The 27,239-nt window shown below is 33.2% G+C and overlaps 1 protein-coding gene across 1 annotated transcript in view; it reads right to left on the reverse strand.

The window, feature by feature from the left end:
* Nucleotides 1–4,001: 4,001 nt before the first annotated feature.
* Slc17a6 (solute carrier family 17 member 6) overlaps nt 4,002–27,239 on the reverse strand; it is a 36,458-nt gene continuing 13,220 nt past the window's right edge. Inside the window, exons 4-12 of the mRNA XM_027936627.2 lie at nt 20,881–20,995; nt 19,833–19,920; nt 18,325–18,411; nt 14,919–15,061; nt 10,740–10,889; nt 6,194–6,326; nt 5,634–5,744; nt 5,114–5,241; nt 4,002–4,337 (exon numbers count right to left, since the gene is read on the reverse strand). Of these exons, the coding sequence (XP_027792428.1) occupies nt 4,002–4,337; nt 5,114–5,241; nt 5,634–5,744; nt 6,194–6,326; nt 10,740–10,889; nt 14,919–15,061; nt 18,325–18,411; nt 19,833–19,920; nt 20,881–20,995 (1,291 nt within the window). The remainder of the gene's footprint in view (nt 4,338–5,113; nt 5,242–5,633; nt 5,745–6,193; nt 6,327–10,739; nt 10,890–14,918; nt 15,062–18,324; nt 18,412–19,832; nt 19,921–20,880; nt 20,996–27,239) is intronic.

Raw genomic sequence — 27,239 nt, forward strand, 5'->3', positions numbered from 1 at the left:
ATAAAAAGTACAATATAGTAAATACATTGATCCATAAAATATTAGTATATTATCAAGTATTATGTATTGTACATAACACTATGTGCTACACTTTTATACATAATAGAACTGTAATATGTGTCTTTACTCTGGAATCTTACAAATGTGTAGTAAGTAAATTTTTTGGTGTTGACATTGTGTAGGCTATCAAAAAGAAAATTTCCAGCTCTTTTGTAACTTATAGAACCACCATTGTATTGCAGTCCATTACTAATGGAAACATCTTAAGGCCTACACACAACTGTGGTTGATATCACTTAGTGGAATATTAAAAATGAGAGAAATCTATTCAAATAGGGAAATATACATACCATGCTATGGAATAAAGAACATAGGTTGAAACAGTAAATGAAGAGTAGTTTCAAATTTGCAAATTACAAAATACGTTTAAGTTTTCTGTGTGTTTTTCATATTTTTGAAATGTTGATCATGCTTTTCTCAAGATAGCAAAATTATTGATTACCTTTATTTTCATTTTTTAATACTGAACTCTACTTAATGAATCTCCCTCACACCAAGTACTACATTTATATTGCCTGGAGAATCTTTAAGAAGTTAATTACACTCATAGGCCTGGTCTCCTCATCTAGAAAATAGAAATACTAATAATGAAGCATGGTCTTCCAATTTTACAAGACAAATGTGAACATAGAATTGTATAAGCATGTTGCAAATTGCAAAATACTAGATACATTTAATAGTGATGAGTAAAATGAGGAGAAAGGAAGGACAAAGAGTAAAAAGGGATGATGGCTTTGTGGTTGGGTTAAGAGAAAACAAATGTGACTGGTGGTAATATTTGAAGACATCCATTGAGCAATTCTACACAAAATGTGAATATTGGGTAATGGAGTTGGGAAAATTACATAGTTTGGAGTCAAGATATTTTCATTCCTGCCATCAAATTATGAAGAGATGATACATGAAACCTCCTTTAGAGTTAGGTTGGGTCTCTTGTTTCTTTATGAAGTTGTTGGTAGGAAGAGAAAATGTATCCCTTCAATTCCCACCTACCAAACCACACTTGCTGTAGACAATTTGAGTGGTTAATACGGGGGTAGTTTTTGAAGTAATAAATAACTTATTTAGTCAATTTCTTAAATAAAAACCTGATTTAAAATAAACACATACCTAATGTGATTATTTATTTCAAAACCATAACAATCTCTGTACCCCCTAGATCAAGTGGGTTTTCCTTTTTTGTAATATTGGGGTTTTGACATAATCATACAATTATTTTGACATAATCATACAAGCATGAACATATATATATATATATATATTTGTAGATGGACACAACACCTTTATTTTGTTTATTTATTTTTGTGTCATGCTGAGGAATGAACCCATGCTAGGCAAGTGCTCTACCACTGAGCCACTACCACATCCCCAGGTTTTCCTTTTTGATTTTCAGTTTTATCATTTTTAAAATAATTTGTGTCAACTAAATCATTGTATAAATCCTTTGAGCAATACAGTTTTATGTGTCTCAGATTCTATTTATTCTACACACATAGATTCTATAGATTGCATTTAGATATATAGATTCTGTAGATTGTATATAGCATTCGTTTTCTACACATCCATAAAATGAGAAATCAGAGCTTAATGATCACCTCTCCAGTGGTAAAAACACTCAACTGGCTGCCTTGCTCCCTGCCAAGTGGTTTGGCTAAAACATTGAAACATAATGCCATTGCTCCATTTTACCTAGGAAAAGTTAATCAGATTTTCCAGACTTCCATTTGTTTCATTTGTAAGCTGGGAATAAATGAATACCTACTTTGGAGGGTCATTTTTAGAGTTACATAAGATACTATAGAAAAATGAGTGGTAGTACCTAGCATAAGTTATGTGAGCAATGAAAATTAGGTGGCAGTCCTGAACTGACAAGTTTCAAATTTGTTTTCAAATTTTCTTTAAATTTAGCAGGAGTTATAACAATACTGTCATTGAATGATAGAATTTGACTCAGAGACCTATTTAGTTTTAAACTCTCCCTAGGAAACCATGTCTCACACAATCTAAAGAATGCCATATTATTCCATTAAATCCCAAGTGGCTGAACAGGTTATTACTCTTCAGCCTAGACTTGGCTTCATTGGAGCATCCATCAGTCAAATTCACATCAAAGCTACCAACTAAGATAAAACCAAACTAATGTACTCATTTTTACAAAAGGATAAATAGAGCATTTTATTGACACTTTTTTCCTGCAACAAAATGAGAGTTCACGCTATTTTTATTCATCACAACAAAAGCTATGGTCACATTACATCACTTTGAGACACAAAGCAAAAAGATACTTTTATTTTCTTAAGGTCAAGAATGGTTTGCATTTTTTAACAAACTTTATGGTTTACATTTGCAGTAGCAGGGCCTCCAGTCACTAGCACAATACAATGAACAGATCAAATATCGAGAACAGACAATTAAATACACCAATAATATTTGGAGTTGAATGGGGAAATGCATTATTATTATTTTAGAACATTATAAAGAGATCTGATGTTAACTTTTTTGAAAGGAAAAAAAAATCATTCCAACCACCCAGAAAAGCTACCACAAGCAAAATGAAGATAATATACAGACAGGAAATTTTATGCATTGCACTTATTGCTTGGTACACAAATGTTGCAATTCCTGTTGAGTTATATTAAGAAATGGCAAGCAAAATGCCTCTTCCCCATCTAAAATTCTATGACTCTATGAAAGTAGAAATTGCAATTCCCTAACCCGACATTAGGCGTATGCTATTTTTGGTTTTGTGTGAAGATTTTTTTATAATGTTTCTGTGTGTATGGATATGTATAAGATATATAGATATATATAGATATAATTTTAATATAATTTATTGTCCTATATATTTAAGACAAATATCTCTTAGGTGGGACTTTAAATAATAAAATTGTCTACTTACAATATCTCTATTAAGTTTATTTTTTCATATTATATATAGCTCTGTGGCACAAGTGTCATATAGTATTTAATTATTAAGGAAGAAGAATATCTAAATCATTTTCTATTCCTTTTGTTGTTAATATTGCATTATAAGGGCTATACCTTCATAGTAAATTTCTTATTAGATTCTTTATGGTGTATATATTTTTTCCCTAATGCAAGTTACAACCAGTACAAAGTTGTAATAAAAATACATTGAAGTCTATTTCTTTTATATCTTTTTTTGCAAAAAAGTTATATGATATGCTACATGAAAAGTTGAATTTTATTGAAATGTGAAGTGTTTTTATACTGTTAGGTAATGAATGGAAGAACATGAAGCATACCCCTCACTTTACAAGTTTTCTTTCACAAAAATAAGTGTTTGTGCCCAAGCATTTCATATAAAACACTGCAAGATATCTATTCCTTTTGAGGATCACAAAATATTGCACATTATGCAATCTTGATAATTATTCATTTCAACTTGCTAGCTGCTAATACATAATATATTTCTTCAATTGAGTTATATCTCAATTCCATAATTTACACTTAATTTTGTCAACTTCTGATGCAACCAATTTGACAGTTTCTTTTTTAAAACACAGAACTTTCTGTATGATATCTTGCAGCACAGGGTAACAAGTATATAAGTGCATTTTGCATGATCAAGTAGCTTTGGCTTCCTAACTTTTGTAAGATGAGATGTGCCAACTGTTTTAGTTGTGCTTTATTAAATGGTGATGAGTTCTAGCGCATATGAATCCAATGAATCCTACTTGTTTCTATAGTGAAAACCTAAATCACAAACACAAGAATGGAGGACCAATATGGAAATGATGTAATTTCACAACTTCTACAGATTGCACTTGATGATAATTTCATGAATTTGTTTGATTTCATTTTTACAGCAAGACTTGCCTTGTTGATATGTTTACATGTTTACACGACATGTTTTTAAATTTTTTGTGCAATCACAATTTAATCACAAACACTAAAAATAAATCCAGCAAGTAGTTTTGTTATGAATAATCATCTCGGTCTTTATAGGTATATGAGTTTTGTACTTCTTCTTGTACAAATTCCTCTTTCTTTTCCCAACCATTAGGCCAACCTCCATTGGCCTGTGTTGTGGCACCATAAGACTTGGTGGTACCATAATTTATATAATTCTGAGTAATGTCCCCTGTTTCCTCATCAAGTTCATCTTCATGGATAAATCCACATTTTTCTTCACTTGTTTCTTCAGGGTCTGCCCAGGGTTGCTTCTCTCCTGAGGCAAATATTGCATAAAATATAACTCCGCCATAGTGGACAAGTGCAGCGATCAGGAAGACATACTGCCACTCTTCACGTGACTGCAGGGACAAGACATGGTGCTGTGAGAACAAACCCTAAGTGACTGAAAAGCTTAGCATCTGATCTGAATGCTCCGCCATTATAGTTCTCATTACTACTGGATCTGATCATGCAAACATTTTTCTAGAACCTTTTTATAAAACTATTTCTTTCATTATTTAATTTTTTAATTAAGAGTTCTAAAGTGAAACTCTAAATATATCTACACCCTGCTGATTTAAAAAAGCTCTCATATTCTCTTTGTATTTTCATATACTTATCTTTTTTTTTCTTACTCCTTTGTTTATCTCCTTCTGTTAAACTATAATTTTGAAGCTCTACATGTATGTTTATAAGGAGAAATAGTTAATATTAATATTCTCCCATGGACAACTACAGGAGATTCAAAATTGAGGCTTACAAATAAAGCTGAGAAATCTTCTGCTTGCCTATTTTAATAAGCTAGGGGTAATCTTGTTGTTGTTGTTGTTGCACCAGAAACACCAGAAATACATGTTATATACAAGGACCTCGGTACACTCCCTAGCACCACAAAAATTTTTAAAAGAAATAGGTGTTAAAAGTTGTCAAAGAACAACTTGCTTATTGATTGGGAAAGTGGACTCTTTCCGAATTTTTGGGAGAGGTTTTCCTATGGATCTCAATTATCTTTCCTACTCAGAAATATGGTGATTGAATCACATTCAGAAGGAGCATACCAAGGTAGACATAGTAACTTTTTCCAATCATGACAAAGAATTTTCTATAACTGAATATCTATCCTGGTCCATCTTACCTTATTTTTGGTCATTGCACCAACAATGATAGGGCAAACCATTCCTGACAATGTGCCAACACCATTCGAAATGCCCATTAAGATACTGGCATATCTTGGAGCAATATCCAAGTGGTTGACATTGAAGCCTGAAATACACAATAAGCTTTGACTCAGGGAGTCACTGATCTCTTAGAAATAAATATCTGTAGAGAATCATATCACAGCTCAACACATAGCAGGTGCTTATCATGTTCTGATTATTTAGCTCAGGAATACAGTGGCAATGAATGAGTTATGATTTCTTATTCAGTATTTAACATGTAATGCTCAAGCCATAGAATAAGGGAAATGTTCTATTAAGAAACAACAGCAAGAAACAATCAGTACACAAGGAAAAAAGTAAATAGTAACACATCTAAATAATATTTCCTAAATGTCTTAACTGTTACTCAATATACAAAATTTAGATATATGTATTTATATAGCCACCTGCCAAAATCAGGACATCATACACATAAGAAAGAAAAATGTGTCTTACCAGATATAGCAAATCCACTAAACCCCACTGCAAGCACCAAGAATGAGATCGCTACACCTCTAGTATGAGAATAGCCAACAACCAGAAGCAATGTGGCTTCCATGCCAAAACCTTCAGGAGCAAACAATGGAAGTATTTCAGAAACTTGAGTGAATTTGACCAATGATCCAAAATTGCTAAAAATGTTCATTCTTACTGATCTAGACATTCCACACACCAGAAAACTTAAATTTTAAAATGACAATAATAGCAATAAATTACGCCAGCGATTGCAGGTACCTTCCTTGTGTTTTAATTTTGTAAACACCCAAAGCAACATAAAGTTTCAGTGGTTGGAAAGGTTTAGTTACAATGAATAGAAACAATAATATTATGCAATGCACCAAAACTAGGAGTTATGAAAGTTTGAAGTAAGATAGGGAAATACTTTAAAACGACTGCTGAAGGCACAAATTCAGTTGCAATTAATTAGTTTCATCTGTGCAGGAGAAATTATCCTCTTATGTAGATCAGAACTTACTGAACTAAAACCATGTCCTTACTAGGACACATGCACTTACCACCACAGTTCATGATCTTTCTCACTGTAGTTGTTGAAAGAATTTGCTTGCTTCTTAGAAAATCTGCAATTTGTCCTCCAATAGGCACAATGATTGTCATGACTAAGTGTGGCACAGCAGAGAGCATGCCGACCTGATGAAAAACAAGAAGGGGGAAAGATGTACGTGGTCATAAGTATGTGGGCGATTCAATGGCCATGGTTTCTGAATCCATCTTCAACTCTTCACGAAAAAATGGAGGCAAAATGTTGTCTCCAAATGACCTCCTACTCATTCCTAGACAAAGCAATACTTCCACTGAATAAATAATAAAGACCAAGCAAGCTTACTTTGATCCCTTTTGTTCTTCATGAAGAAGGAAATTTTTTTAGTGCTATGTTGTGACTCAGTAAATTTTGAGTTCATGAATTAACTCTTCTGGATCTTATCATTGAATGATACACATTTGTTTGTCATTTTATATTCCTACATATGTTTACACAGATTCATCTTTAGCAAGATGAAGGAAGAGGAGGGGGGGATGAAATAGAGGGAAAAAAAGTGCTTTTGATACACAATGAGGAGTCTATATTTTCAAATTCTTAAGGCTAAACATTCTATATTTGCATTTTAAATATACTATATATACATATATACATCATATAAAATGATACTTAAGTTCCACAGACTAAAAGTCCAGAGAGTGCAGATTAATTCTTCAATATTAGGTATTTTCTGCCAAATATCAATATTTGGGAAATATTGTTAGACAGTGTTACAGTTTCTGAACTGAATTTATACTATTTAGCCCCAACTAAAAACTAACCCACAAGCATCAATTTAACATAGATTATGTGCAAGGCATGGTTCTCTAGGCATTATGGGGACATTATGGGGGCAGGAAGTATAAATAAAATGTATTTAAATTATATACTACTACATATATAGATAGTAAATTTTCAATGTAATCTATAAGGAAGTTTCTCACTAAGTATACTTTGAAGTATACTTTTTCACTAAGTATACTTTGAAGTATACTTTTTCACTAAGTATACTTCATGCATATGATAAGTAATAGGTAAGTGTTTAGTATTTGTGTTTAAGGATACTTTTTCAGTTACATTACTGAAGATGTGAGACAAGAATTCTATTTTATTTTAGAATGGTGTATGGTGAAGCTTAATGATCATGAACTTGGGTTGTTGAGAGAGTGAATCAATGTGTAGAAAAAAAATCCATGGGGGAAATTAAAACATTCTTAAACACACCATATAAAGATTTGCACAGAATAACATGCCATGCCTTTGATATTCATGAAAGCAAGCTCAAAGATTGGGAGTCACTACATTTCCTAAGCCCACCAAATTAACGTGCATTATATCCCTGTATATGAGACATCTGAAAAATTCTTAAATTGAATGTTCTCTGCTATTTACTATCTACTCAAGTAAACATTTTCATTACTTTGAATAAAAAAGGAATGAAGCTATAATTATCATTTATTCATTCTTTCTGAAAAGTGTGGTGTAAAGCATCCTGGGAAATGCAAACAGCACAAAATCATTAATGAGACAGAAGTTTTGGAATCTTTTAGTGCACTGACTTAACATTTTAAGGTATGGAATCTCTTCTTCCATAAGCAATATGTAGAGGTAGTCTGTATGTGACCTCAACAAGGCCACAGACATTTCAAAACTTCATGAAAGTTTTCCAAGTGTCTTCTCATCTTTTAGTGACTTATCATAAATATGCATTTGACACATGATCAGACTGATCAAACCTTTCTTAAGAGTATCATAATTTATAATTATCACTAAGAAGTTTGCCAATTATTTTAAGATGGCCCAAGAGTAGGGTAAATGCTTTAGTTCTATAACTGATTCTTTTTTAAAAAGATTTTCTTTTTATTTATACATGACAGTAGAGTATGCTTTGATATATTTATACAAATATGGAGTACATCTTATTTTCATTAGGATACCAGTCTTGTGGTTGTATATGAGATGGAGATTCACTGTGATGTATTTATGTATGTATACATTGGAAAGTTAGACCAGATTCATTCCACTTCTGTAACTGATTCTTCATGGAAACTTCAGGTCATTAGATATTGCCACCTCTTCCTTTTTATTCATCTGAGTCACAGTTTGGAAGGAATCCTTCTGATATATATTCTGTTTAGAAATTGGCAGGATGCACCATAGCAAGTCGCACCGATTCAATACTGTTTTTCTTCCCCAAAATGTGAAGGTCAAAAGAAACATATATCCTCTCTCATTTGGCATATCCCCAAATGCTAATTAACCCTAATATTGGGCTTCCCCTCATATGCCATTCTCAAAGAGACTGAAAATTCTTTCATATTGGCATAGGCTAATATAATGTTATATATATGTACATATATATACACACATATCAGTTTAAAACTATAGCTCACTTACACAGTTAACTTATATGTATATAAATGTTAGTTCTAACATATAAAATTATATTATATAGTTAACTTACATATGTATTCTGTCATAACTGAGTCATTATATTGGAATGAATATTAAGCCCTTGAACTTACAGTTTTATCTGTAGGATACCCAATTTCATGAAGGTTTGAGAGAGCAAACTTCCATGTGAATATTTTATTTCATTTAAAATTTGCTAACTGAAACACTATGTAGAACTCTAATGAAAATAAGTAAATAAATGAAATTTGCTTCAATTTTGAAAGCTGGTATCAATACCATTATTCATAGAAAAAGTAAATTGAGACTGAGAATTAATCAAAAACTATCCCAATGTTGTGTATTAATTTTTCATTTTAGAACTTGGATTCAAAGCCACATCAGCCTCAATCCAAAACCTGTGCTCTAAGTCTTCCATTATTTCCTCTGCACATTTTTTAAGTAAGACATAGATGCTTTTTTCCAGTCTAATCAAAATGTTTAGACCAATCTCTGTGTATAGAAATTATCCACAATTTTTGCTAAAAATACCACAGTGAATTAAATACATCAACCCATCTGATTATCATGTTTAGTTTTTGCAAAGCATCATTGATTGTATCCATGCTTTTTGAATTCATTGGAAATAGAAGGCCAAAATGACCACACAGTTTCATTAGCATCACTTGGCTTCTTTACTCTCCCCCAGGAGACTAGACTTTATTAATAGCCTCTCAGTGTCATATTTGTCCTAGATTATGAAAATGGACTCACACCTCCAGCATCCTTTGTTGAGAAGTGTTACACCTCTCAGAGCTCCCAAAGGCTACCCTGCAATGTTTGATCAGCTCCAGAGAGAAGAGCCCTGTCTAAAGCAGTCATTCTTCTCAGGGATGGAGGAAACAGTTTCCTTAGAAACAGGGATTACAAAAGAGCTCTTAGAATAGCTCCTCCTAAACTAAGGTTTTCTTCAGTCCCAGGCCTCAGATAGTCTTTCAAGTAGAGACATAATATGAATAACGAGAGCCCAGCTGGTCTTATGTAACGACATGAAATAAAAATGGCAAGACCATTGCTGGCACAGACAAGTGTATTCAGGACTCACCCAAGGGCTTGGCACAGAGATGGCATTCAATAATGTGCTAAATGTTTGAATGGATCTAGGGCTTACCTGAATTTAAATGGCATAGTAAAGGGAAATGAAATAGAAATCAAATAATCAAGGCGTAAATTTGATTCTGTCACTTATTACTAGCATGGTTTTAGGTAATTTTTAAATAATTTCCTTAGTTCCCGTTTGCCTATCAGTTGAATAGGAATGATGATAGTTATTCAGTGGGTCAAACAAACAATATTGTTCATGAATATGAAAGAACTTATAAATTTCAAATCCTGATATAAATATAAGGTAGTATTGCAAGTTCATTTCAACCCTATAGAAAAATCTCAAAATCATTACACTTCCATAGTTGTGAACCAATGTCTGCAGCACTAAACATGCTGTGCTATATATAGTTGGTAACTTAGTTTTTATCTGTAGCACCAAGCTGTGAACATTTGGGAGACAGAAACCATGCTTTTACATCTAAACAACCTCACACAAAGCTTCATATTCTATGCTCAACAAATGCTTGTGAAATTATATACTTTGATTAACAAAACAAGAATATTTTCTTTTTTTTAGCTAAACTTACATCTTTAATTGGACAGATCTCTGAGAACATGGAAGAAGAGCTACATTGGTAATTACATAAGTAAAATTTATTTTGCTTTGATTAAAATAACTTTTTGTTTACTGTTATGTTATGTCTGACTTCAGACTCCAAGGAAGTTGTGTTATCTATGTCAAAAAGCTGCACTAGTCCTCAGACCAATTGGGATATAAGCTCTGTAGAGTCAGACAATGGTTTGTTTGCCTGTATTCACAGGACTAGAGAGCAACTTCTCACAGACAGCAGAATACAGTAGTACACTCAAACACTTTACTCAGCCTCAATTTGCCAGTAGTTATTTGTGGAATGAATAAATGAATAACTCAAGAAAGTCACAGGATAAATTGATGGCAAAAGTAGTTAATGCTATCTTAAATACAAAAGTCATTCACTATTTAAATAAGGTTAATTTTCACATACCTTGCTAATTTCAAATCCAAAGACTTCTTCAAAATATGCTGGCTGACTAATAAGCAATAAATAAAAAGTCCAGCTTCTGCAGAAGTTTGCAACAATTATTGCATAGACTGGCATAGATGTAAAGAATTTCCTCCATGGAGTCTTGAATTTCTGAAATTTGAAAAAGACAGTTATTTAGACCATTTTTAATATTTTCTAATTCAAATTGGACTAATAGGTGCTGTCCATTTTTGGATGCATATGATGGAGCATGAGTAAGAGTAGGCAGGAAGTAGAGAATTGACCATTCAAAACATCAGTTAGCCTTATCTGTATGAATAATCTTTGGAAGAAGAAAATAAAATATGCAACTCTTATTCTGATTAAATTGTTTCAATTTAAGAATATGTAAAATTCCATTGACAGAAAATTAAGTCCAGAAGCATAGATTCTAAAATTCTTAACAGTTTTTTTCCAGCTAAACACTCACTGCAAAATCAGTGACCTAGAGATGATATCCAAAATAATTTTTTAAAGTATTACAAATTAAATGTAGTTGGTAAAAGGAATAAATGAAAAAGTTAAGAAATGCAGTATTTGAGATCCTGTCTTAAGCCAATTATTCAACTACCTACACATAAATTCTCTTGATAGCTCATGGATGTTAATAAGTTCTTTGACAACAGAGTACAAGGTTCTATCAAAGTTACATGATCTGCAGCTAGGTTAAAATATTTGACCATCCAGCACACTGAGGACATCATAATTAGTTACCTATAATATATTAACATTCAAAATTAACAATCTGAATATGATTGCCTTTGTGTAGGATACCCTTTAAAAACTTAAAACTAGCATACTTAAAAATTTTTCAAAAAGATCTCTTATATTCGCAAATACTCTCTCAATTACTTTATTTTGAATACTAACATACAATTTGCAAAGAAACAATAGCCTAAAATAACTACATTTAATATTAGGTTTAGATCCTTGATCTGATCAAATTACTAAAACAGGGGTAAACAATATTTTAAACTCAAACTTAGTATTTTTTCCTAGATGTAGAACCTCAGAAATGTTAATATTAAAGTGACTATAATTAGCTTTTCAAATGCTTTTTAATCAGAAGTTACATTGTGGTGATAACAAATATGTGTAATACAAAAAAAGAATCAAAACAAAACCAAAAATCTATCCCAATAATACATAATGAATACTATGACTTTAGACAAAATTTATAGTGACAGCACCATAGACTGATTCAAAAGTCACAATTTCAAAACTAATTCAATATGTCCAAGGCAAATGGTGCCTGATGAATACACACATTCCACAGATAATAAAAATGGCCAAAGAGAAATGTCTGCATTTCAAAAAATTATCAGAAGCAAATAACTTTTCCCTGTTGAGAAAGTCTTTCTTTAATTCATAGCAGGATCATCTCCCCTAAGAATTCTATTCTTTAGGTGGTAGAGCACTTCATGAAGTATAAGAGAAAATATCTAATGTTATTCCATAAAGATTGTTGGGAGTTAGAGGTGGGTTTATGATATTCTGATAAAGCTCTATTTATTAAATTGGCTGTTTGCTTCATAGATATGTTTAATTTATAAAAAAATCAGCAATCTCTCTGTTTAGAATTTATGTATTTTTCTATCTGTATGCTACATTTAAATATGATTTTTAAGAACAAAAAGGAGATTTAAGAAACATTATAGTCAATTACAACCCAGGATCCTTAATTGGATCTGAACTCAAATTTAACTGTCAAAAAAACATAAATATAGACTGGGTCTCAAAATATGGACAGGGTATTAGAAATTGGAATGTGATATAGGTATGAGATAATGTTAGGGAGTAACAGCTAATTGTGTTAGGTATGATAGTAGTACCAAAATTGTGAAGATTATTATTTCTCTAGAGATGCATGTAAAGTATTCATGGATATTGTGTTTTACTTTGAAATTGTTCAGAAAAACAAAAATGAAATAAATATGTCAATATGTTAACAATTGGTACACCTATGTGGTACACAGATCTTCCTGGGTGGGGTATCCCAGACTCTCCTCCTCATTTTTCTTCTGTCCTGAGAAATGCATTCTATGATTCAACTAGCTGTATGTTCTCCCCCCAAGGCTGGACCTCAAGCACAAGCCTTAAAAATTCCCAGGCACTGATAAAGATGACTAGGTTGATACTCAAAATGCTGAAAGAAAGTGGCCCCAGCCTTGAGCTGAACTCCTTAACCCTCACATAAACTCTACACAGGAGTTCTCACCTCAGTCATTCGCTAGAACACCTGTTCTTCTGCAGTGGACCATAGGGCAGGCTACAGCACTTTGCAAGTTCACCTAACAAAGGCTTTGGACCGATCTCCCTGGTTTTCAGTGAATCTTTCTTTGGAACCCTGACGAGTTCTCATCTCTAAATCTTTGGGCCATTCCTTTGTGGGAATTCCCCTGCCATCACTCTTAGGCAACTCTGTACGCTGGTTAGGTGGGAGGAAACAATCTGTTACACTTCTTTCTGCTTTGTCATTTATTGAATTTGTTCACAATTCTAAGTTCAAAGTAACTAAGATACAAATTATACTTCCATTTGATTCCATTTTTACATTTACTTTAAAGCTACAGGAACACAGAAAATATCATTAAGAAGTAAAATATTGGACATTTTTAAAGCAATAACGTATAGGAAATGGAAATTTGGAGATTATTTTACCAACCTATGTGCTTGTTCTTTAGGGGTTTATTTCTGAGAACTAGATAGTCCAAGTTTCTGATTTTTTTGTTTTAAGTATATATGATCTAAACCCATAGTCTTTCAAGAACTGGCAAATTAAAGAAATATGATAAACTAATGAGGATATATGTTCATCAAAATATTTGGGCTAGAAATTGAGACTCAGTTCAGAACTGGTCACAGACCAGCTTCTATTTAGCTTCTGCTCACAATAAAAAATGTGCAGATGGGTATCACAGCACTCTAAGCCCTACTCCACCTACCCCCACCCCATTACCATTTGTTTCTCAAGTAGCCACCAATAGAAAGCAACTTTCAGGCCATTTACAGAAGAACACAGAATGAAAAAAGTACTAACACCAAATCTGTCTAGTTCTTGGAATAACTAGAAATTAAGGATTTTTATAATCACGAAAATTTTGCTTCTGAAAGATTGAGATTTCATATTCAGTAAAGGCCAAGATATTCTCAGCAACAATGGAAGATGGGCTTCTTTACCTAGGATATGTCAAAAACAAGGGTTCTCTAACAAATTAAGTGGAGAATAAGAACAGAAATTAAACAAGCTTAAAGAAGGGAAATGAGAGGGTTTTGTGTTGTTTTTGTTTTAATAATGCAGATGTTTGTTTCTCATCCAGAGCTCTATACCTTCCAATTCTAAGCATAAAAATTGAAGTAACTCATTCAATGGATGAATTACTGTAAATCTCTAGAAAACACTATTTTTGTTGACCACTTTTCTTTTTTTTAACATCAGATGGCTATTTATTAATTACTTGGTACTATATATTAATGTCACATGAATCCACCATTTATTTTTCCCCTCTTTGTAGGCAAATCCTGTCAATTATATAATTTGGTTAAATGATAAGAAAAAGCTCACAACATTATATTATTTGACATTCATAAAAATCCTAAAAGATAATGACATTTTATCAATAAGTATATTAAAGTATGTTAAGAATATTTTCCATGTAAGCTGTTTATTTCTGGCATTCTAATGCCTTACTATTTACTAATCACATGTAACTAAATATACATGTGTAGAGCCTACATTTAGAATATTCAATACACAAAAATAGACCTTTTCATGGCCAATTTGAAATTTTCTATAACTTAAAATGACCAAGTATTAATGTAACTTGTTTAAATTGTGGACAATATTGAATTAAAATTGGCTGAAATTTAAAGTCATGGCTATAATACAGGACAAGCTTTAAGATGCTTGAGAAAAGATAAAGGGAAAAAAGGAATATAGATGGAGGAAGTAACTAGCAATCCTTCCTAAATAAGTCAGGAAATATGAATGGAACCTTCCCTCAAAAAAAAAAAAAAAAAAAAAGGATGATTGTTATCATCTTAGTTTTACTTAATAGAGAATTATAAGATAGTGTGGTTGATAAAGGAAGATGAAATGGGGAATAATAGTAGGAATATACACCATAATAAGGTTCTTACTTCCATTGCACCTAAAAGATTTGCACTCTCTCCAATGCTTTCTTCTATGTACCTACGTTCTTCATCTGTAATAGTAGGATGCTTTGCAGGGCTCTCGTAAGACACCAAAAGCCAAAACATGTACCAGACCATCCCAAAGCTTCCTGCAAGAAACAGTTCAAAATAAGGAAGTCAAAGAAAGCTATCACAAATACTTCATTGAATAGTATGTGCTGAAACAAAACTATAGTAATCTCATGACACATTATGATGGAGAATTTGATTTGAAATATGGCTAATTGACTTTGGTCACTTCTTCCTGTGTTTGCCAATTCAACTTGGAGCTTCCTGAAGTCTGATCCTGTGGTTTTCTCTCTAGGTGTTTTGAATGCACTGATATGCAAACAAATCCCTGTATCTATTGAATGATGTAGTTGGGAAGGAATTCACATGTCCAACAAGCATTTACTGAGCATTTCCTACTCCAGAAAATCTTCCAAGTGAGGAAAAAAATATAATGAACAAAACAAATTCTTACCCTCAAATAATTTTCTGAGGGTGAATCCTTTTCATATTTGCCTGCCTTATCTGAAAGTTGTCTGCATTTCCTGAGAGGAAAATGCGCATTCCCTTCTCCTGTTAGCAATTCCTAATAAACAGACTATTAACTAAAATCCAGAAGAATATTTTAATCTAAGTGGTCATATTGCATACCAACGGGCCTCCATAATCACCGTGGTAACATTTCACACTGTATGTGACAACATACCACACTATTTTCAGCACTGACATTGCCTATTGATTATTCTTTGGGCGAAAGAAATTATAAATTCCATATTCATAAACAGTGTGCAAGTCGTTTTTTATACCCTTCTTTATTTAGCATTCTCACCATTTTAACATGTTTATATTGTGCAACATAAATCCATATGCATTAAAAAGAGAAATCATTTCAAGTGATTTATTCTGTTTTCCCAGCAGCTGGACATTTCATTTTTCCTCGTATGGTTCTTTTTGTCCCTTGGGTAAAAATCTAAATGCCCTTGATCTCTCTAATGCTTTTTTTTTTTTGCCTATTCAATCTCTAAAATGTATTCCATAATACCAGACAGAGCTTCTGATATGCTGTGTTCCGTTTAATTACCGAACATGGAAGCAAGCATGATTTGGGGCCAGACAGTAAGTGAAAATTTGGAATAATGTAGTGGTTGTAGAATAGGTCTCTCCCAGATCCAAATTCAGGTGGTGTCCCTAGTTAGTTATATAATCCAAATAGTAACTGAATCCCTCTAAACTGCCACTATAAAATGGAACATATTTCATTTTTATAATATTGTGGCAAAAAGAGGTTAACAGTGGTAATCCTTTAACTTCAACTGTAATCCAGGACAGTGAAGGGCATATATTAAGTATCCAACAAAGGAGAGTACCCATAATTCAATCATAATTACATTACCACTAAATGAATTCATCTTGTGTGTCATATACTCTCCTAATTGCTCTGCATGTATTATCTTTTCATCTTACTCTACTGTACATTTTTTACCTTGTTAATTCAAAATACATAAATATTTAATGTGTAGCTCAAAACCCAATTTTTCTTAGAGACAGTAAGCAAGTACTATGAGATTTTCAGATTATAGCTTTGTATCCTTCAATGATAAATATTAAATGAGATAAAATTTGAAATGAAGAGACTAGATTCATGATACATTACCTAAATTATATCCTCTCCCCCATGAAAAAAATATCAAGATTTGAAGACAAATGCTTACTACATTAAAGATACATCATATATTCAAGTAAGTAATGAACAAAAAGAGGTTTTAAAAAAAAGAGGTCTTCATGTCTTCATGCAAACCAAAACTATACATTCCAAACAGTTTCTTTTTAAGTTGGCTAAATTATGAACTACTTTGAAGATCTAAGGCAAAGTATACATTAAAATCTAATGAAAAGATCTCCCTAGAAAAAAATATAAACAACTACACATTTGTCTTAAAATCAGGATATTCATGAATTAAAAACCTATCTACTGAATGGATTACTCAGAATTAAAAGAGAATAAAGTCATGAAATTTGCAGGTAAATGGATGGAGTTGGAGAATATAATGTTAAGTGAAGTTGGCCAATCCCAGGAAGCCAAATACCATATGTCTTCTCTGATATAAGGATGCTGATTCATAATGGGTATGGGGGGAGCATGGGAGAAATAGACAAACTTTAGATAGGGCAAATGGGAGGGAGGGGAAAGGAAGGGACAGGAGGATAGGAAAGACGGTGGAATGATACAGACATCATTACCCTAAGTACATGTATGAAAACAAAAACAAGCAAATAAACCAAAAAAACATCTATAATCTTTGACCAGAAGAGACCCTATTGTAAAATACCATCTAAGAACATTCTGTATTTGTTCTGATGAGAACATTTCAAAATGGGAATGAATCAGGACAAATTTGGAAGCATCCCAACACTATTCTATGGCGTGACTTCATTAATATTTCAGATTATCATACCCATATTTAAAGATGAGGTTAATCAGAGACAACAGCATTGGAATTCAGCTATCTAATACTACTGCTTTCCTTGTTATTAAAAAAATGCCTCTTAGAGAGACTTTAGGGTACTTTAAAGCAGTAAGCTTTTGGCTTTTTAATAGCATATTTAGATTTAGGGTTTCGATTTACACTTCAACTTGGGGGCTTAATTGCTTTTAAGTATGGGGAAATGACAACTAAGATGTGCTGCTGCAGGAGCTGATTTCTGATATTTCATCACAGAGTTGAAATGTGGCATTAACACTACTACCATCTTACACCTCCCTCTCCCTGTTCAGTCTTAAGAAGGTAGAATCAAGGAAATGACCAAGAAACAATAACAAAACAAAACCAAAAAAAGAGTAGTGTATTTCTGCCTCTTTTCTCCTTGTCAGCTTTAAATCAAGAGCTATCCTTTATCATCATAACCAAAAACATATTTCATACATTACAAAGTCTTCATCAGCAATGTACTTGTTTTATTTTAAAATAAGAAATAGCAATGTAGGCAAAGTAGCAGTTATAAAATATTTTCTTCAACCACAGAATATAAGGAAAGAATTCTTCTTTTAATTAGTTCTAATCAGTTATACATTACAGTAGAAATCTCTTTGATTCATTGTATACAAATGGAGCAGAATTTTTCACTTCTCTGGTTGTACATGAAGTAGAGTCACACCATTCATGCAATCATACATGTATGTACCTAGCATAATGATGTCCATCTCATTCCACCATCTTACGTACCCCATTGCCCCTCCGCCCCCTTAAGGCAAGAAAATGAGTGAATACAGAAAAATACACTTAATGACCTCATTGCCTACAACCATATTTCTTTTAGCCTATGCATATTTCATACAATTCTACTGTAAAGAAAGGTAACATACCATAGACATAAAATACTGAAGACCAGCCAGTGTACTGTACAAGAATACCAGCTAAAGGCATTGCAATTACAGCCCCAGCATAAGAACCTAAAGTAGAAAGAAAGAGGGGAGGAAAGTCAGTGAAATCAATAGAAATTCTCATCTTCATCTCACGTTCTTGGGTTGGTTCACACGAAGTCACACATGCTCACCCAGTTCCATCTGCAGTCATACATATACTCACGTGTGCGAGTGTGTGTGTGTGCGTGCGCGCACGCATACCTATACAGGATATAAAGCTATACAGTGAATAACACCCAAAACACAAAATAGATTCAAAAATAAACAAAAGTGCATGTTGGATGCTATATGTGTGCTGAGCTGAGAGCAGAGTGTTTCAACACTAACCAAACACTGGAGATCTGTTCTTGAAGGTCAGGTAAGTATCTCCTTGTAGCAGAATCATACAATTTCAGCTTACATGGTGTTTTTTTTATTAAATTCATTTTAAAACTTACCAAAAGTTATTGTGAAAACAATAACAAATATGGCAATATTTATGTCTTATGACTTATACATAAATGTTTATGAGTGCAATAATTGTAGACAATAACACTGCTAAACTTTCATTATGGTTAATGCCTCATTTCCTATTGTTAGAATTATTTGCAATAGTCCTAATCCTTGAATTTTGCAAAGGGTTTATATTTTCCTTTGTTTGATTTGGAAAACTGTTTTCTTGCTTTGCAGTTTTGGTGTAAAAATGAAGAACCCAAGCACTCTTCAGACAAAAAAAGAGAGAGAAAGATAGAAATTTTGATCAAATTGATTGTCTTAAGGATTTAAAAGTTAGCAGTGAACCAAAAGTATTTTCAAAGTAGCCAAAAAAAAGCACTGAGTTTTAAAAATAGAGATTGAATTGTAATAAATGTTATTAATTCTCTTTCTTAAAATAGCAGTAAATCAGTTTTATTCCCTAAGGTAAAATTTTTAATGAACAGAAAATTATGGTACCATTACTTATGAAACTAGTTGAAAAACATATTAATTTTAAATTATTTTATAGGGTATTTGATTTGGATTTTTATCAATTTTGTCCATTAAAATTCTAGCAAATAGCTGCATCAAATATTACTTCTAATAAACTGTGAGACTATAATGCCATATAGAATTCAAAATAAAATTAATGTTTGCAAACATAAATCCACAGATGTCATTTGTTTAAATGTTCACTTTTCCAAATGTGTTTAAAATTTATGTGTTTTGTACATTTTTATGTCTAACTGTATTAAATAGAAAAATAGCAGAATAAAAACCAATCTTGACTATATTTAAAAACTAGATGAAATGGATCAACTCCTAGAGAAATACAAAACAGAAGAAATAGAGAGTTTGAGGGAACCAATAACAACTGATGAAATTGAAATGATGTTCAAGAACTTAACCCCCTGCCAAATCCAGAGAGTTTACTGGGTCAAGTTTACCACATTTTTAATTCTTATTCAAGGTTTTCCTAAAACTTTACTCACCACAAAAGGAGGTGGTGGCCAGCCTACTCCTCTCCAGAGGAGGGGCCCATTTGCTCCATATCCCATGACATGCTGGGTAGGTGACACCCTGCAATGCAGAAGATAATTATCATCATTTAGGATGCAGAGTCATGGGAAAAGAAGCATGTCTCCTTGGCAGAGGCTGTTTCCTAAAGGATGGGAAAAGCTGCTACACATAGGGCCTCACTAATACCCTGAAATTTCATTTTAAAATCTTTCAGTTCAGACTATGCACTACACAGATTTTTTTTCAGTGACTTGTTCGAATGTTTGTCAAACCTCAGGTCTTTCTTCCACCTCACATTTTTTTTTTCTGATTAAGGCAAAATAAAAAAAAAACAAAAACTCATATTAATCAAGTTATGTGTAATTCTGAACAGTTTATGAAATTTGGGGAATTGTTTGTGAGTATTAAATTCAGAGATTCCTCAAAAAAAAAAAAGAATCTATATAAAAGAATCTGAGGCTTATAGCCTTGGAGTTTATACTTTCTGACAGTAGTGTCTAGAACTTAAGATACTTAAAATAATTAACCTTTTTCTATTATTTTGATGTCATTACTTTTAAGTAGAGAGGAGGTTTTGCCAGTGTCTAAATATTTTAGATTACTTATCTAGTTCCACCATACTCCGTGGATAGAGAAGGGGCAATAGTTAGGACCAACTCAAGTATTTAAATGATAGTCTTCCAATGTCTGCAGACAGATGAAACAAGAGCAAATCACTACCATTAGATGCCCAAAGTATATATTCAATGTATTATATCAGTGGATACTTATGATTAAGGACATTGAGGACTTACTATAAAATGCCCAAGGGCTGGGAATGTAGCTCAACAGTAGAGTGTTTGCCTATTATGTGTGAGACCCTCAGTTTGATCTCCAAGTATCTAATTACCTAACCTTTCCAGTATTACACTTTGATAAACTGTAGTTCAACTTAATAAAATATATTTATTTAGACAAAGACCAGTTAGTAGTTCTCAAGAACAAAATAATCTAAAATTATGCCATCCTATAGTTCCATACCTCAACAAGTCCCTGCAATATTCTAACAAAGATAACACATCCATAATGCACTCTGGCAGCTGATGGGATTAGCATATTTAGGGTAGAGGTAAGAAGTATGGCAGCTCCAAAAACCCTGAAATAGAAAAGACAGAACACTCTTTAAATGATTCATCATCATATAGGCACAGAGCTCAATTTCTCAGGTCAAGTTAAACACTTAATCAACAATTATAATTTTACAGTAGTTTTTTTTTTCTGAAATAATAAAATATATTCTGGACTTGATTGGTTAGCTATTGTAAACGCATACTTCAACTCTCTAAGAAATTATACATCATTCGATGCACAAGAAATAAAAGAAGAATCTAATAAACCTGATTATACTTACTTATTTTTGTCATAAATCTAATTGCAAATTGAAAATGTTCAATGAATCATTGAATATGTATTTGGCCCAAATCTCAGTCTATAATGTAAGTTGTTTAAGGGCAAGAGCCTGTTTTTCAAATCAATTGTTTTAGCCCCAGCACTTGGCACAGTGCCTGACACACAGCTGGTAGTCACTGAAGGGTTGTTGAAAAATAATGATTGCATAAGTGGAGTCTGGCCTCACATTATAAAAGTTTGCAACTTTGTAGAAACTGCATATACATAGAAATTACAAAAATGGAATCATATTTTAAATGCCTCACAAGAAATCTAATGATTACATACTATAGCACATGTTTTTATAATACAAATAATCATACTTAATATATCTTTTTCTATTCCACCTTATTTTTCTTTCTTTTTTTTTCTTGAGGGGTGGGGATTTAGGTAGTTGGAAAGATCCTGTTTGAGGCACACCTCCAAGATCATACTTACACACAATTCAAGAAAGAATTGCTACAAATATGGGGCTAGACACCTAACCCATTTGCAAGTAAAAATTCTATTCCATTTTATCATTTAAAAAGAGCTTCTGTAATTTTCACACTATGGAACAAAAATGTCCCTCAGCTGGGGAACTTAAGAACTATGCCCTTGCAGAGTTGTTTTGGTTACATACTATTTATAATGAACTGACTCTGTTTGGGGCTAGTTTTATCAGGTCACACACTGATCTCCAAATTCAGTGAAGGTTGGCTGCCTCATAGAATCTCAAATTGTTCCAGGGGAAGCATTTAAACTGTTAAAAAGCATAATTTTTAAAAACCTGGAATTCTGAGAAGGGCCTTGAGTAATATTAATTTGTTCCCGAAATTTGATAGGTGACTTTATAAAGGGCTGAATGGAACAGCTCTTTTACCGTTACTCATAGGATCATCAAATACTGTTGTGTAAAAATATATGCAGGCTATGTCCACTTCCCCTCTGTGGTTTCTCTCCAGAGACAAATCATCACTAATCAGGCAAGTATTCTATTTCCTGCTTCCTCTGTCACATCTGTGTGAATAGATATCTTTGGGTTTGAGTCAAAGATAATATTGCATGCTAAGGTTTGAGGGGGAAAATATCTTTTTGTCTACATTTGCCTAACATGTGTACAACTCTTCTTATAAGTATTTTGAAGGTATTATGCATAAATTTTATTTTGTATGACTATAAGTTTCCACCATTACTTCCCCTCTCCTAGTTTAAAGGGTCGTCAAACAGTACTGTCAGTAGATAAGCTGGTGAGAGATGAATTTTACTCATTCTTCCTCTTAGAATGTCTCAACTTCCATACTACAGACATTTAGGGCTAGACAATTCTTTGTTGTGGAGTGTGGGCCTGCATATGGCATGATGTTTAGTAGCATCTCTACACACTAGTTGCAAGTAGTATGTCCCCATCCATTCCCATGCTATAACAACTAAAACATTTCCATCAATTAACAAATATTTCCTGGGGGGACAACATCATCCCCCTCCCCACATAGAGTTGAATCAATTATAAACTATAATCAAAATTAATGATTGCTTATATGACTTGGTGGATATCATGCTAACATTTCACATGCTATAAAATCCATAACTACTTAACACAATGACACAGGTATTATTACTGTACATAAAGATATACATAAGTGAAGTTACTTGTTCATGTTGTTAACCATTTCTAAATAAGGGATGCTTGTTACAGCTCCAGTTCTATCTTATTTCCAGGAAGGTGAGTTTTGCCAGAAGATTTATATCTGACAATGCAATTACTACACAGTAATGAACTTCAGGATTCTAACTATAAATTAAATATCAATATTCATACTATTATTTCTGAAATAATATGCCAGTAGGTCACTTTCAATGTTTAATTTCCACACTTCCTCTGAATAGTGTTTCTAACGATATGATTTTATTGTATCATCTAAATGCTTTCAAGTTCACTAATCCCTTTAGCTATGCTTTTCATTATTAGTTGCCATTGCTTCTGAAAATAAATCGACTTTATTCTGTTTAAGGATAAAATCTACCAAAATCTGCATTGCCTCATTTTATCTAATTTTATGTAACTGCTATCCAAATTAATATCCAAGTAATTAAAATTCTGATTATCAAACATTTTGCCATGTATGAAACTCCTTTAAACTTTCTTTTACTATACAGCTAAAATTGAAGCAGCCTCCCTCCTCAACATTCATTTATACATTCACACATCTAGCCTGTGTGAGATTATATTTAGAGTAGAGCAGTATGCTAGAGGAAGAGTGCTAAGATTTCAGAGTACTTACTATACTTTTCCCACCTATATTACCTATTCTAATTCTTACAAAACCTCTCTGTTTTAGTTTTCCTTTCATTTAACAACTAAGGAAATTGAAACAGATTGGCCCAGAAAATAGTAAGTGTTGGAGCTGAGATTTGAATCCAGAGATATCTGAAATGAAAACATGTGCTCTTTCATATATAAGATGCAGTCAGACACTCAGAAAGATAAGGATGGGTTCCTGTACTCCAGGACAGAGAAAGAGAGAACCAAGAGACAACATGTGCTAAAGGCCGTAACAGAAGTACAAATAGAAACCCAACGAGAGAAAAGCTCATTTCAGTTGGGTTGATCAGGAAGCATACCTTTCACAGGAAAACTTTCTAGCTAGGCCTTGGGAGATGAATATTAAAAAGAAAGAAATTCTGAAAGAAGGAATAGATCAGCACAGTTTCAAAAGTAGAAGAGGATCCACTTCTTTAACAATGGGATATGTACTAAGAGATACATTGCTGATGATTTTATCCTTGTGCAAACGTCAAAGTATATTTAAACAAACTGTTGTGGCTATAATATAATCTTATGGAGCCTTCCTTGTAAATGTGGTCATCATTGATTGAAATGTCATTATGCAACACACAATGTTTCAGATACCAGGGCAGTATTGAATATGGCTACAAGTGGTGGAAAGGAAAATAAGAATATCTAGTATACAGTGATGGATGAGGAAGGTTTGAAGAGATGTAGGCAGGACAAGGAAGTGGAGAGTAGGGTCCAAGGTGTCAGCACATCCTAGAGAAGATGGAGTCTGGGGTGATCATGAGATGAGTGATGATTATGTCCCTAAAGTAAAGTAAGCATGAAGCTTACTGGAACTGACAGGAGAGACCCATGAAGCCAAGAAGTTGAAGGTGATCAAGACCCTCTCTTCAGGTGAGTTGATGGCTTGCAGAGGCACACACAGCTAATGTCACTGGCAGTGGTTGAGGGAGAAAAAGACTGACATAGATACAATAAAGAAATTTTTCTATGACTCTGTCTTGTTATTTAATAATGGTAAATGGTAGGTTATTTAATCTCTCTAGACTTCTGATTTTTTGTCCATGAAAAGAGCAGAGAGCAGCACTGTGCAATGGCTAAGAACAATAATTTGAACTTAGAGCCAGCTTGCTTGGTCTCAAATATCATTTCTGTCACTTATTACTAGAGTGACATTGAAATGTATATTTAACTTTATGTACTTCATTCCTTGATTACAAAATGGGAGTATTAACAGAACATACAGATTATTACAGGTAAAGTATTCAGAAAACTGTCTGGCACGTCCCAAACATTTAAGGGATGTTAGAACTTGTATAATGATGGTATTGATGTATTATGATAGCTCTTAAGACTGCTCTGAGGCTAAACAAAGGTCTAGTGCCTGGCACATAAAAATAAATTCATAATGTGAACCAGTCAAGTAGAAACCATAACAGTCAATGGTTATTGAATAATTAGAGTATCCAGATTCTCATTTTCAGCTAACAACAGTATTATAAAGCTATAACTTCTAGATCTCTTTTATAGATAGAGTAACCAAGTCCCAATGAGTTTAAATAACTTGCCAGGTAATAGAGATAATAAACTGAAAACTATTTTTTATACTTTCTCAGTCTGACTGTAAATATATACATGTACACACACACACACACACACATATATATACACACACATATATATTGTATAAAAACTTTGAAGCTGGGCATGGTGGCACACACCTACAATCCCAGCAGCTTGGGAAGATGAGGCAGGAGGATCTCAAGTTCAAAGCCAATCTCAGCAATGGCGAGGTGTTAAGCAACTCAGTGAGACCCTGTCTCTAAATAAAACACAAAAAACAGGGCTGGATATGTGGCTCAGTGGTCAAGTGCCCCTGAGTTCAATCCCTAGTAGCACCTGCCAAAAAATAAAAATAAAAAATGAAAAACCTTTAGAAGTATGGACAGTAGAAACAGTTGAGAGTGAGGATAGCATTGTATTGCTTTGCTCTTTCATTTTGAATTAAGTAGTTAAATGAGAGATTCACTTATATTTGCTTTGCCTTTTGTAAATAAATCTGGCTTTCAATAAAGAAATGGAAGAAGTACTAGAATTCGGTATAGAAAAGAAGTTCAAGACTATAAAATAGTTTAGCACAATTATTTTTAGACTTTAGTATGCGTGATAATCAACTATCACTTTTGAAAATACAGATTGCAGGGTGTCAGAGTCTCTAATGCAGTAGGTTTTTGTGGGCCTGAGAATGGCACTTCTGAAAAGTTCCCAAGCAATGCCAATGTTGCTTGTCCTGCTTTGAGAATCATTGATTCAGCAATGCTAGGTATTCCCCCAGCTCATCACAAAAGAAGCAGATATGGGAGTGGGGATGACCTACAAAACTAGAGTCAGACATGAAAATGTGGGACTTAATTTTTTATCATAAGAGGCAGGATCAAGGCTAGAATAGAAACATCTGCTGAAATAAAAGATGTACATTTAAAAAAACCCCACAAATTGAAGTTAAATCAAGAACCAAATTAAATTCTTTGACCTGAATTTGTCTTCACTAACCAGATTGACTGAGCTATCATATTTTTCTTGTGGAATTTTACACAACAACCTGACATAGTATTAATTAAGAATACAAGTTTTGTAGATACACTGTGAGAATACAGATTTCAGCTCTAATTTTTTATTAGGCATGACCCTCAGCAAGTTGTCCTCACTTAACTTCTCTAAGCCTCACTTTCTATGCCTGTAAAATGGAAATAACAAGTTACCAAACTTCAAGGGAACATTAAAAAGATTGAATACATCAATCATGAAAGGGTACAATGTCTGCTTTGGAATAAACGGTTTATAAACATTAGCTATCATAACATAAAAATTCCCTAGCCTTTAATAAATTTCACAGTTATTACTCCTCATCCTTTCCTTCCAGACAGTTTTGACTTGATTCAATTATGCTGTTTCTGTGAGCTTAGATACATTGTTTTTCCATGTCCTACAGAAATTCCAGCAGCCTGAGGTACATGAAGACATGTAACAGGAATTCTATCTTCCATACTGAAGTCACACAGGATTGATGGAGGTACCCCAACCTTTTAATTTGAGCTGCAATAGTCTTTCTAAAATATCTGATGGGAAGCAAATAATAAATTAAAAATGTGCAGACTTTCCTATGTAAATACCTGTCTTAGTTTACCCCACCTTTATCCCTTCAATCTCATCTCCTTTCTTCTCTCTCCCTCTCCCTCCTTCTCTCCCTCCTCTCCCTCTTCTCTCTCTCTCTCTCTCTCTCTTCTCTCTGTCACACACACACACACACACACACACACACACACACACACACACCTCTCTATTCTATTCTACTCTGTGAAGATATTCCTAAAGCACTGTAGATCACTTAACCCAAGAGGTCATATGATCTTTCACTTTACCCATTATTTGTGTCCCATGGAGAATGGAGTCCAGATTTCATTTATTTTATTCCCATAGTGCTAAAAGAATGCTGTGGACATAGGACATGTCCTTAGGTCATGCATTTCCAATTACTTTTGGGTAAATGCTTAACTAAGGATAATAATAATTTCCCTTCCTACCTATATGTAGGCAATATCAAATCTTTGTTCTTTGAATCTCCTTTATCTCAATAAACTTTCCAATTAATTGACCACTTATTTGTTCTTGA

This window comes from Marmota flaviventris, chromosome 9 (assembly GCF_047511675.1).
Source record: "Marmota flaviventris isolate mMarFla1 chromosome 9, mMarFla1.hap1, whole genome shotgun sequence".
NCBI classification, from domain to species: Eukaryota; Metazoa; Chordata; class Mammalia; order Rodentia; family Sciuridae; genus Marmota; species Marmota flaviventris.